A 13,699-nucleotide genomic window follows, 5' to 3' on the forward strand; every position below is an offset into this window, starting at 1 on the left:
CGAACTACTCGTTTTTTTTTTTTTTTCAAGATCTAGCCCATTTGACTTCCTTTGCTGAGTTTACAGTTTAGTTGGCTATCTAACTATATCATTCCTCTGTTGTTACACCAGCGAGTGGACTAATTAAACAAGCAAGCACCTTAAAAGAGGCTGTCAATAATAACGGTAATAAGAGCAAAAGAGGCCTTGCCAATCAGAAAACAATGGAAAAAAAGGTGAACATTTGGGACGATAAAAAGGGCAAAAAAAGCAAGGTGACACACGCCCACATCAACCCGGTGTGGCCAACGCATCACGCATGCGCACAACCATTTCACCCGGTCAATTAGCAGCAATGTACAGCTGTTTAGGCCTTGCTGGGCCTCATCAGCATGGCGTAGCTAACATACCAGGCGGGTGTTTTACGTGACACACCGGGTTGGTGTTAGTGTGAGTCCATTTGCTTTTTTTGCTTTTTCACCGATAAAAAGGAAGCGGCTAGTCTCAGGCATACCACGTAAAAATTCTGATCAATGATTACCTTTTCTGGAACATGACGATTTTGTCCTCGTACAAATCGCTCAGATCAGATTGCTTTCCTTTCGTTATGACATCGGGGTGTTTTTTCATCAATAACCAACCAACATGTGAAAAGAAGAATCCTCTCTTAGCATTGTGCGGGTCTGCATTGGTTTCAGAATACTTGTGATGAATGCGGTGATCTCTCGCCCATTCAAAGATGGTATTTTGTGCTGCCATGGAATTGAGTAGCATTAATAACAATCTGAAAGGCCACGTGGCTTTATACGACCGGTGAGACCAGAGTCTGTGGGCTCCACAAGTGACTCCAAGACCTCCGAAAAAGTAGCAAAGCCAGGTCCAGATCCAGGTTCGCGGCTTTGCCGAGGGCAGTAGATAAATCGCGTATAACGCCATAAGATGCAACATCCCCATATAAGCAACGTTTGACCACACGATTTGTTGCTCGGGGCGTTTTCTTGCATCCTCGGGAGTTTTCTTTTCATATTGACTCACTTCTGTCTCTGACATTTTTCTACAACAAAGAACAGAATTAAATAAGAATTGGAAAATCGTTTCATAGACATTTACAGTTCCACCACACTTCTTAAAATATGTTTTCCATAATACGTTTTCTTATTGCAGGATATCTCATGGGTTAGAGTGATGTTCAACCTTCGGGTTTTTCAGGCTTCTTTTCGTTTCATTATTTGCATGCAATAATGATCCGTTTCGAATGTCAATTTGTATCCACAGTTTCAATATATCCTCCAAAAATTGAGTTAAAATACTATATTAATAGCAATAATAATAATAATAATAATAATAATAATAATACCATCTCATTATAAAACGTCGCACATGAAGCGAATTGCGTCATTACTTTACATAAGAATAAACCTAGTAAAATTACAACTTGTCAACTTGATGGGGACTGGGATTACATTTTAAAATTAATTTGAATTTGCATTTTTTACATTTTAAATTACTCTGAATTTACAGTCTTCAACTTCGATACGATAAAAAGTTTACTACAGATCATTAATAATGTTGGAAAATATCCAGCTAGAGACCATGAACTTCAAAGCACACGTGGGGGAAGAAACGTTTCTTAAAGCGCTCTGTTTTACATTTCATCAGCGACGGCCCATCGTTAAGGCGTAGGGAGCGGCTGTGCGCGCGCGCCAGAGTCGGTGGCATAAGATGGTGAAGGCGTGACCCGGGCTCCTTGATCTTTTCAAAAGTTTTGGCACACAAGAGGTCGTGCGCACAGAGACCTCCAGCCGGACAGCTTCCAAGCGTCTTCGTAGTGGGAGGCAGGAAAAATGATGCGTAACGCACGTTTTTGCACTCTCTCGATTCTTTCTGAAAGTTGGACAGAGAGAGAGAGGAACACACAGGGCAACAGTACTCCAGTACCGACCTAATTAGTGCAATGTGAACTCAAAGGAGATCATATGTAGGTGCACCAATGCACTTTAGCACCCGTAATATATGCAGTCGATTGGAGGCCTTGCCTACCATTTCGTTGACATGATAACCCATTTTAGGTTACTCTGAATAGTGACTCCAAGAACTTTGTGGGCTTCGACGGTTTCAAGTTCATCGCCATTCACAGCTAGAGCTGGTGGAAAATGCTCAATATGCCGGCGAAAATGGAGTTTCGTGTTGTTATTATCAGCCCAGGAATTGAGTGCGTCAAGCTCAGATTGAAGTGTTGAGGTCGCACCAAAATCCTAGATCATCTAGGTGATCACAAAGTCTTCCAGGAATAGGTGTTAGGAAAATAGGTCGGATACAATACTTCCGCAAGCGCTTTAGCTGCCCCGCGGTATAGCAAACTTTCCTTCCTTTCTCAGCCGCCTGAATAGTAGGACCAAGGTAATGGATGGACATCACCACAAACCAAGATATAAATGTCGAGGCCGAACGCCTGGTCAGCTGCTGGTAGAGCGATTGTTGTTTTGCCATGCTTGTTCCACCGAACAACAGAATATTTCACAGGATGACAACGGTATTTAGCCCTCCGGCAGATGGTATTTTGGCCACAAAATGCATAGATTAAGTATTTATCACGGCCCTGGTGGACTTGGGTTTCGATAAAACATATTAGGAAGGCAGCAAAAATGGTAAGATGGGCCAGCTTATAAAAAGCGTGGCAATTCCCTTAACCAGTGCAAAGCCATTGTTACAGTAAGCAGTTTTTATCTCAACTTGTCTCTCAAGTTTGCCACAAAATTTCTTTCGTTCGGGGTCAATTTCCTCACGCGACGGCAATCACAACTGGCAACTTAACCTTCACCACTTACGGACTTACCACTCCGGCACCAGTTGTTTCTCTCTCAGTGATCTCGTGTGGCCACATGAACATTGTCATTGGCTGCTGACGACAGAAAGCGTTATACAAGTTGCAAAAGAGATCATGTTATAAGGCACAATGTTTGAAAACTTCATTTGAAAGTTGTGCAAAGCGTTGAGGAAGGTAATGCCTGCCTCGGTTACCTTTCGCGTTAAGAACGAGGCACACGTAACTGTTTAGTCTATTCGTTTTGCCGTAACAGTGTGTTGCTCACTTCATTTTCAACAAAGTGTAACTCGTGCATAAGCGCTTTACGAATGACATACATGTTTACTCCGTTTGTTTTGGTAGTCCCTACTTACTACTTACGCTGGTTTCCTTTTGCTACAACGTGTGACTTATTCCCATACGCTTTCAAGAACATAAGCTTACTCCGTTTACTCCTTTCTCAGTAATTGATGGACCCAGTTATCATTTTACCGGGTGTCTACAGTCTGTACGGATCACCAAACTCTCAGAGACCCCGTCAAACACAGCCGATCTGCATATAATAATCAACGGATCCGGACTGTATACGGACCGACATATCCTTTGACTGTCTGTCCAGTCCGTACGGATCGTTAGACTCTCACAGGCCCCCTCTAACACATATATGCATATAATAAATAGACAGTACACGGACCGACTTATCATCCTTTGACGGTCTGTAAAATCCGTACTGATCGTTTGACAGACTGTATCAGTTTGCGTAACTGACAACTTGACTTGGAACTCAAAGAATTCAAATTGCAAATTCCTTCGTGATCAAGCTTATTTACCGTCCTTTATACAATTAACGACTGTGTCATGGAAGAGAGGTATGTTGTTCCACTTTTGTCTCTTAATTACATGTTGAGACACAAGTTGCACGAAAATGATTGTATAGTATGACATTAACTGAAACAGACAACCCTAGTAATTTTTTCTCAATTATACACTTGACTAAAGATAATTTCTGATCTGGCTCTCGAAACGTCATTCACCAACAACAGTTCCTCTCAGGAAGTACTACACTCATGCAATACATTAAGAAAATATTCATATCTCGTTCGCATAATTAGGTTATACGAAATATCCCATCATGACTATTTTCTATCTTTTTGTTACCGAAATTGTCAATGTCGAGTCGATAATATGCTTGTACCAGTTTTTTCCCTTTTATCACTTAAGTTCGGAAAAAAGACTTTGTCCTTCTTAGGACTTCACTCATTCTATCAAGAAGAAGATCTGGTTTACATTATTCGATTACTAACGTTTAACGGCCAAATGGAGAAGAAAGATCCACAATCTTCCAAAAAATGGGAGCCTTTTTTGCCTTTTTTGAGTAAATGAAGGTCGCAAGCTGTAGTCTCCAATAAACGATCTATTCGAGTTTGCTAAGCAATATCTTGGTTGTATGCTCCAAGGGCACTTCTACAGTTACAATTAGTAATTTAAGTAATGTATCACTTTGTAAGTAGTAAGTTGCATTGTGTAAGTCGTGTAAAGTATCGCCAGCAGTTGACAAAATGCACTGAAAGTAAAGTATTGTAAAGCAATGTAAGTAGCGCAAGGTAGTGGGTGGTGTTGTATGGTATTGAAAAAAACGTTTTTTATCTTAAGTATTTTCTACATTTTTCTTTGACCAAAATTGCCGACATTTTTATTTACACGCGTTTTCAGCACTTGGATTCTTGAATGCCGTCTGTAGTTATTTGACTACTGTCGGTTGTCATTTAAATGTGGTCTCATCGATAGAAAGATTGTTATATAAGTCTACCGCTGATGCTGAAGGTGGAACTTACGCGAGTACAACGACGACGGCTTCGAGAACGTCATTTAAAATATAACTTCACTTTGTTTTGATTATTTCATAATTATAATTCCAAGTCCATCTGCAAGGAAAGTGTCTACCAACATTCTCTGCATTTAATTGGCATGAACGGTGTGGTTGTTTGGAGAAAAGATTGAAAATCTATCGTCACTGCTGACGTGCTCGACGTTACTTCAAATTTGTTCAGTTCATAAGATGTAAGAACACAATTACGCAAAGAACTTGAGGTGCTTTTGAAGACGTCGGTCATAAATAGTTGTAACCCTTCGCTAGAACAGCACAGTAAATCGCATCCAAGCTATTAATAACGAACCCCCCTCCTCCTCTGCAGAGGAGCACATCATGTCTGAGGCTCTTCATCAATCTGCACCTACTCGAAAACTCACGCAGCCTTCAAAACCTCCAACCAACAAGAAGAAGAAACCAAACAAGTGTTGACAAGTTAAGTGGAACCACTGTGTGAAGCCTTTGATACTATGGCAATTGATGTTTTGCTCCCAACAGAATATTCGAAAGAGGGGGAGAAGAAAGAAATCCCACCAACTGTGCAAGTAGCGGAGCAGACCTATCAAGAGTGGGAGTTGTGGCAGCTAAATAAACCCGCCACCATCGATAAGCTCATGGGGCAGATCCCTGAAGACTCGCCGGTGCAAGTTGATGCGACATGCCCTTTTCACGGTTGTTTGTTGGAGCACAGGAGGATGTCGGACAATGGATTTAAATATGTGAAATGCCCTGAGTACCCGTGCGCCTTTATTGCGAGTCACAAAGAAGTACTAAATTACTTACAAGCGGTGGACCAACGACGGCACGAGCACCTTGTAATAAACATCGGTAAAGAGCACTCCAAATGGCCAAAGATGGTTTGTTACTGTACCAAGCCTTGCACTTTAAAACAGAGCGAAAGGAAGAATGTTTTTCAGCTTTTTCCTACTTCCAATGGATGGACGCTCCCTGGGCCAAAACGATTCTAGACTTCACCCTAAAGAAACTGAATCCTCCACCACAACAACCTCGATACCCAGGCTTTGAACCACGCATGGTGGCTTACCAACCAAAGAAGAAGCAGACCGTAGTGCCATTTCGATATCACCCATATTAGCAGAGTGGAAGATTGTCCGAGCAATTTACCCAACTATCATCAGCCTTTCAAACGGCTTTTCACACGGCCCAACACCTATCTGACGGATTCTTTTTGAACGGACATATAACCTACGCTTAAACAACAACAATTTAATTGTTGATTGGTTTAACGGTATATGATAAAAATGAATATACAGACATTTCATTGATGTATTTGTTGTTGAGAGGCTATTAATAAGCGGTTACGGCAAATATATCCTCCTCTCCAAAGTCAACGGGCTGTTGCTTTGCAATTATTAGGGCGATGGGTCTGGAGCAACTCCGGCGTTGCCAGTTGCTCCCACTACAGGGAACTACTCATATTTGCTCGGAGTTGCTCGGAGCAACTCTGTCGTTACAAGTTGCTGCCCCTACAGGGACCCACTCGTATTTGCTCGGAGCTGCTCGGAGTTGTTCAGAGTTGCTCGGAGCAAAAGTGCCTCAGTAACCAATCCCACTCGAAATGCACTAACGGGACTGTTTACAAAGTCGAAACATCCAGGCTGGAAAATATTGTAAAACTTGGACAATGTCTTGAAAAACTCTTGTGTACTAGATTGCACATACTGATATTAACTCCTAAAACAGTTTACACAATGAGTTTACAAAACAACAAATCATGACGCGCCTTGCCTCACCGCTGGAGGAAAAATATGCATTTTTTCCGGTAGTAGCCAAAACGGGGGGGTCGGAGTCGGGTGATTTTTCTTTCCAAATTTTTTTGTTAAAAAAAAAAATTGTCGTTGTTCTCCTGTACTGTTATTTTCGAATGTTCGGCATCTTTCCTTCATTAATGGTGGGAATAAGTCAAAAAAATAAGAATTAATATACTGAAGCTACGAAAGGGACTTTTTTGTTCGTCCGACTGAAATTGGAGTTTTTGCGGGGAATATACGCTAACTCCTAGGGACACTGAAGACTCGCTGACCTCCACATTTTTTATGTTTATTTTGTAAAAACATTCTGCACAATACAATTAAAACGAAACAACACGTAGCCACAGTTCTACGATGGTCGTCACGCAATGGTCTCATTTGCTTGTTTTCGCAAAATCAAGTGTTCTCAATGTTGTAGTGTTTTTTATCGTAAAACTTAATTCGATCCCTTGACGTACGAATAGAATTGGCTGACAATTTCCTGTGCGACTCAGACTTTATTTACTACAAACCGTTTGTAGTAAAGTCAGACAACAACATTGACAACAAGAGGAACAAACAAAGCAAATGAGAACGTTGCGTGACTGCGTGACGATCATCCTGTTTTTAAAGTAAGGAGCTCAGAGAGTCTTCGGTGTCTCTGGCAGTTGGCGTACATTCCATAAATTCCAATTTCAGCAATTTCGGAAAATCTATTAATTTCGAAAGACAAACTCTGATTTTTAGAAAGAAAAAGCTAGGTGCTCGCAAAAACCAACTTCGATTTTAAAATTAACACCAAAAAACGATTTAGAAAAAGAACTAAGATGCCCCTGAAGACCTTTCATAGCTTCCGTAGGTTCCTTAATATTTTGACTAATTTCCACCATAAATGAAGGATAAATGCCGGTCATTCGAAACTATTAGTACAGGAAAATAACGACAAAAATTGAAACAAAACATATTGGGGAAAAAAGACGCCCCGACCCCAGCCCCGCGTTTTGGCTCCTACCCATTTTATCACGCCAGCTGTAGGATTAATCTTTTTCAAAATAACACAATTTACTCTCTTATAAACATTTTTATATTTCGCTCTTCTTACTCGCAAAGGCAATGTTCACTTCTATCGAGAATGCTCTTTTCATAGATCGTTTCAAAACAACCTTTTTTGGATTATGCCCCGATTATGTAGTGTCTAAAAATAGAGTAGTGGTAGTCAGGAGATAACATAGTAAGATAATGGGGGTTTCGACAAAACACTGACCCCCGGTCAACTGACCCCCTACTGACCCCCTTACTGACCCCCCTACTGACCCCCTATAAAATCAATGCGAAAATGAAAGTTAAAAAAGCCCAGAAACATCAATAGGACCCGATTCAAGTTCATCAATAAATTTAGCTTACCTGAAACTTCCAAGATGGCGGACGCGTTGCAGATTTCCAACTCCCTTCTCATTTGACTGAAGGATTTGTCACGGAAAATCGAGGACAGAATAAGTTGGAATATCAGCAAGCATGGTGTTTGTACCCGCTAGAAAATTAAGCAATAAAAATAGCGAGGAAATTCTGGCAAATTAACACGCACGCAACTAACCGCGAGCGACACGCACACGATTACATCAACCGGAAGTTTATTATGGCAAGCTTGCAGTCCCAAGGCCCCCCGCCTTCGCGAGCGTGTTCATTTGTGCTTCATTTCCCAATACGTACGAAAGCAATATTTGATGATATTCAATCGTATTATGTGCTCGATTTTCCGTCAACAAAACCTCCACTAAACAGTAAAAGGAGAACAAGAGTCGGAAATCTGCAACGCGTCCGCCATCTTGAAAGTTTCAGGTAAGCTAAATTTATTGATGAACTTGAATCGGGCCCCATTGATAGTTCTGGGGTTTTTTAATTTTCATTTTCCCATTGATTTTATAGGGGGTCAGCAGGGGGTCAGTTGACCGGGGGTCAGTGTTTTGTCGAAACCCAGATAATGGTTTGACACTGACTATTTTTTGATGCTTCGTACAAGACGTTTAGGCTATAATTATCTCTATAACTCTTTTTACTAACTACAGGCCCATTTCCGTTTTACCTTGCTTCTCAAAATTCCCAGAAAGGATTATTTACCATCGAATTCTTTTGTATTTAAACAATTTTAATATTCTTTATGATAATCAATATGGCTTCAGCAGAAACCACTCAACTTCCCTTGCTTTAGTTGATTTGTATGACAAAATTTCTCTCGCCCTTTGATCGCAAAGAATTTGCAGCAGGAGTATTTATTGATTTGTCTAAAGCATTTGATACCGTGAATCATAACATTCTTTTTGACAAGTTACAGCACTATGGGATCCGAGGCCTAGCGTTGGATTGGGTCAAAAGCTATTTTTTTTCAAAGATCAAAATTTGTAGAATATAATGGCCATAGATCGCTCCCTGAGGTAATACGCTGTGGTGTCCCACAAGGTTCAATTCTTGGCCCCCTATTTTTCATCATATACGTCAATGACCTTTGTGACGCTTCTCGCCTAGAATCCATTTTATTTGCCGATGACACCAACTAATTTATTTCTGAAAAGGACCCGGTTACTTTGAACAATATCTTAAACAATGAACTCAATAAGCTCTCAGTCTGGTTTGCTGCAAATAAACTTTCCCTTAATGTATCCAAAACTAAGTTTATGGTGTTTAGACCTCGACAAAAAATTAAAGACTCTGCTATGATTTTGACATTTCCATTAATGAGGAAGCGTTAACCCAAGTCTCAGAGACCCTCTTCCTTGGTGTTGTGCTGAATGATTGTCTTTCCTGGAAGTCCCATATATCGCTTGTTGCGTATAAATTATCTAAATCTATTGGCATAATTTATAGATCCAGTAATTTCCTTTCTAAAACCTCGTTGCGTACTTTATATAATTCTATGGTTCTTTCGTATCTTTATTATTGTAATTTAGTTTGGGGATCCACTTATAAAAGTAAGGGACCGTTCATTTTTTATGGGGTAGGGGGGGCTGGTGGAATTTGGAGGAGTGTAATTTGAAAATTGTATGACCCCCCCCCCCCCAATTTCCGATTTTTTTTCTCCTGCCCCCCCCCCCCCCTCATCAAAGTAATTTTTTGGAAGCCCCCCCCCCCCTTTCCTTGAATAAAAAATACATATGGTGTTAAAACTTACTGCAGCATTAAAATTTCGTTTTGTTACATTTCACATAATTTATTGAAAGAAACAGCTGCTTTTAACAAATCACTCAAAAGAATGAAAAGTCAATTTCTGCTCTTCTTGTTACAGCTCGTCCTGCACGTGTTGTAACTGGCCGCTCGTCTGCGTATTCCTCATCTGAGGCGATAAAAGCAAGAACGACATCATTTGAGTTGTCTTCAGAGTCAGGGGCATCACTCTTGTAGTCATCAGTTTCCTCTCCCTCACTGCTTTCATCACTGCTGTTTAGTTGACCTGATTCATTCCTGCCTCCCACTTCGGTTTGTCCAGTTCTGAGAGTATTCATTCGCAAGAATTTGTAAAATCTCTTATCCTATTTTTAATCTATTTTTTTCGTCCAACCTCCCCCCCCCCTTTTCCTTCATTTTTTTTCGGCTGGCCCCCCCTTTCAAGCCAATTTTTTTTAGTGCCCCCCCCCCCCCCCAAATCCCACCAGCCTCCCCTTTCTCATAAAAAATGAACGGTCCCTAACCTGAAAAGGTTAACAATATTACAAAAACCGGCGATACGGATAGTAAGCAGGTCCCGTTGTGATGCTCACACAGATCCAATTTTTAAAGAATTTAATTTCTCAAAATAACCAGTATCTACTTGTTACAACTAGGTAAATTTATGTACTCTTTTAGTACTGGTAATCTCCCTCCTAAATTTGACTCTTTTTTCTCTGTTAATAATAGTATTCATAGTTACAACACAAGACACGCTTCCCTTTTTCGGCTACAATGTACCTCTTTGCAGGACTAACATAAGACAGTTTTCTATCTCTTTTCAAGGCCCTAAATTTTTCAATACCCTTAGTTATGAAATTATAAATACCCCAACTCTACTGTCCTTTAAACACAAGCTGAAAGAGCCTTTAATCAACAGCTATTAATTTCTTCCTTAGTCTTCGTTCCTACTCCTGTGTTACACCTCTTGAACTGAACGCCTTGCTCCGCTATATTTGTGTTATTTAATTATTTCTGTTTTGTGAGGAAACCTAACCTCGTATAAGCCTCTTGGTTTCTTTTAGGTTTCCCCGCCATATTTCTTATCTCAACTTTAATTATTAAATGTAAATTTATTGTAAAATGGCAAAATGTAATAAAATGTAAAATGTATATTTCAACTGATGAAGGTTACGCACCAGCCGAAACGTCTTGAACGAAACATCAAAAAATAGTCAGTGTCCAACCATTATCTTACTATGTACTGTGTCGTTCGTTTGTTTAAAGAGAACACTTTCACGAAAATATCACCTTGTGATAAGCGTTCTCTCTTAATTACTCGAACGCCTCTTATAACAGATAACCTTACCTCAACCTTGATTATTCTTGATTATTATGGATATCACAAAAACCTCATCCAGTAATTGTTTAATTTAAGTGACACAAAAATGTCAATAAACACTCATTTAAACAAAACTTCATTGTTTGCAGATGATATGAATAAAATAAGGTTATAGAAGGAATGGCCATGTGTGCAATCACAACGGAGTATTTATTACAACCGGAGCAAGATATGTACAGTTTATATAATTCAGAGCGATGTCCATGCTTTTCAGTCTTGGTTTCAGTGCAGTTATCTAGGCGTGAATATAGGAAAAACCAAGGTTCTATATCTACCTGTGGGGTATAATAAACCACTTTACCAGCTGTTTTCAGACTCGCATTCCAAACAACCTCTGGGCTTGATCGGTTGAGGATTCGGATTTCAAGTTGCTTCGTATGTCTAACTGGTGATAGGTCCTTATCATATAAGGCTCATGTCAATTTAAAGTGTGCAACAAGGTTAATGATAAAGTTGCCGCTCGTAGGAGAGTACGAAATTTACAACTGCAGAAGTGATGGTTAAATAAAATATCGACCTATCTACCTACTTGTCAAATACTCAAGTGAGCTAGTATGATCCTCGCAGTTATGAACGCAATTTATGCCCGGAAATTTATGCAACTGCGTAGAGAAGCCTGAAACATTCAGGACTTCAATTCAAGGGGTTTGAACCCGTGACCTCCCATTTATAACTGCGAAAATCATAGCTTCACTTGATTATATTTGCAGTTCAATATGAACCATTTCATATATTATTTCGTTATTGATTCCTTCATCACGGGAATATTTGAACCCCCAAATGACCAACTCACAACACCAGTGGTTTCATAGCTCAGTTGGTTAGAGCGTCGCACCGGTATCTTGACGACACGAAAGTTTTGGAGGGTAATAAATTGTTGAAACTGTTGAAAAGTAATAAAGTAGAAGTAGAGGTAGAATTCACGGGTTCAAACCCAATTCAAGTCCTGAATTTTTCAGGCTTCTCTTCGCAATTGCATAATTTGCGTTCATAACTGCGAGGATCATAGCTCACTTGATTTCATATCCGCAGTTCAATATATGAACCATTTCATATATCATTTCGTTCATTGTTAAATACTCTTGCACTGAACGCCGCGCGATTGTGCTATTTCCTACAAAAATGTTTTTTGTGATAGCAAAACGAATTATTGCAATTGGGTGTGAGCACAACGACTTCAGTGTAGGAGAAAAGACAGGAACGACCGAATCTATTCAGACGTGTTTCGGCAGGACTAAACTGTATAAATGACTACACGGTATTCCTTACGTAACATCAAGAGATTTATAATCTCTTGGTAACATTTAAAGTATAACGCAGGCGTAGCCTCTGCGTTTTACATCAAATCACTAATTAGCACCTTGACGGAGCAAAAGACACGACGAGACTCTGCAATGTTGCACTGTGAAAATCGATTGAATTTTGAGACAATATGGAAAGCAAACATAACTTTGGAAAAGTTGAATTTTGGCGAGGATATGAAGCCATACTCGTGGATTCGGGTTAAAAGACGTATTATCTTGACTTACAGTGATGATGTATTCAGTTGATTAAAATTGACACAAAAACGACGGCAACAAACCTTTCAGAAAAAACAACGAAACTCCACCGTTTTTTCTTTGTCCTCCGACGCAGGTAAGTGTGCATTAACTCAAGGTAGCCGGTAACAAGAAATGTCTAGCTTTTTGTAGACTCATTATGTGTGTCCTGCACCTTTATTTCACGTGGATATTTCATGTGTACGGCTGGGTGTCCATGGCCCCGAGGATAAGGGGGGGGGGGGGGGGGGCCCTTTATTAATTTCTGGGTGGGGATGTTCCGCTGGGACCCTGGAACCCTTAGCCTATACCAGAGCTACAGTCTGTGACAAAATTCGTTGGAACAGTACACGACTATACAGATTTGAAGCTTTCGCAGCTCAATCTTCCCTCACAATGTTGTAGCCTGCGTAGCAAGCGTTCCTGTTGGACAAAAGAGCTTGGAAACGATATTGGGGCAAGAGACTAAGGGAACGCTTGCAAGAAGACCCCCTATTTTTGAAAAACGCCCACCTTTTTAATGGTTCACTTGACATACGCTGATTGACCTCTGATCTTGTTAACAAATTAACCAATAACAGGAGTTAACTTCCGTCAAAACAAACGGAGGCACCGAGGAATCGAAACACACGCAAGCGATCAATGCACACTTGGCCAGTGTGATTTTAAAGTTAAATTTGTAACGGCAGCTTCTCAGCCGGGTACGACTGGTTATGTTTCTTTTGAGAATTTGTTTAAACCATCGAAAACAAAAGAAACTTACGGACAAATTGTAACTGATATTTGCTGAGCGGTTGGAAAGAAGCTGTCGAAAACAACAGCAACACGTAAGCAACCTGTGCGCTCGTAAAATACGAAATTTAGGAACATAACTCGTACAGAGTTCGATGGGTAGTAAGGCCGTTAAATGCAAAACTCCACAAAAGCAGACCATGAAACCATTCAAGAGGTTTTAGTTTAAAACTAGCGACGATTTCACTGCGACTTGCTGGATACCCCCGGGGCTGGATATTTCTTGGTGAAGAGTGGTTCACGAAATGAATCGTACTAAATCTCCTGGGCCGGGTTCCTGAAAGGTGTAATAACTCTTATCCAGGGATAAATGTGCTTTATTCCAGTTACATTTATCCCTGGAATAGAATTATTATACCTTTCAGGAACCGGCCCCTGGAAATTACAGGAGAACGTCCCCGCTAGTTTGATATACCACAGTAT

At 40.3% G+C, this 13,699-nt stretch overlaps 1 protein-coding gene across 2 annotated transcripts in view; it reads right to left on the minus strand.

The window, feature by feature from the left end:
* LOC137970500 (acyl-CoA desaturase-like) overlaps nucleotides 1-12,664 on the minus strand; it is a 13,627-nt gene extending 963 nt beyond the window's left edge. The window contains exons 1-2 of one of the 2 annotated variants that reach the window (XM_068817021.1): nucleotides 12,529-12,664; nucleotides 521-1,033 (exon numbers count right to left, since the gene is read on the minus strand). In XM_068817021.1, the coding sequence (XP_068673122.1) occupies nucleotides 521-1,033; nucleotides 12,529-12,593 (578 nt within the window). In that variant the 5' untranslated portion in view covers nucleotides 12,594-12,664. Of the gene's footprint in view, nucleotides 1-520; nucleotides 1,034-7,810; nucleotides 7,969-12,528 lie in introns of those variants that run through there. The other variant, XM_068817022.1, reaches the window with a different exon arrangement.
* Nucleotides 12,665-13,699: the final 1,035 nt, after the last annotated feature.

The sequence above is a fragment of the Montipora foliosa genome, chromosome 9 (genome assembly GCF_036669935.1).
Source record: "Montipora foliosa isolate CH-2021 chromosome 9, ASM3666993v2, whole genome shotgun sequence".
Classification (NCBI taxonomy): Eukaryota; Metazoa; Cnidaria; class Anthozoa; order Scleractinia; family Acroporidae; genus Montipora; species Montipora foliosa.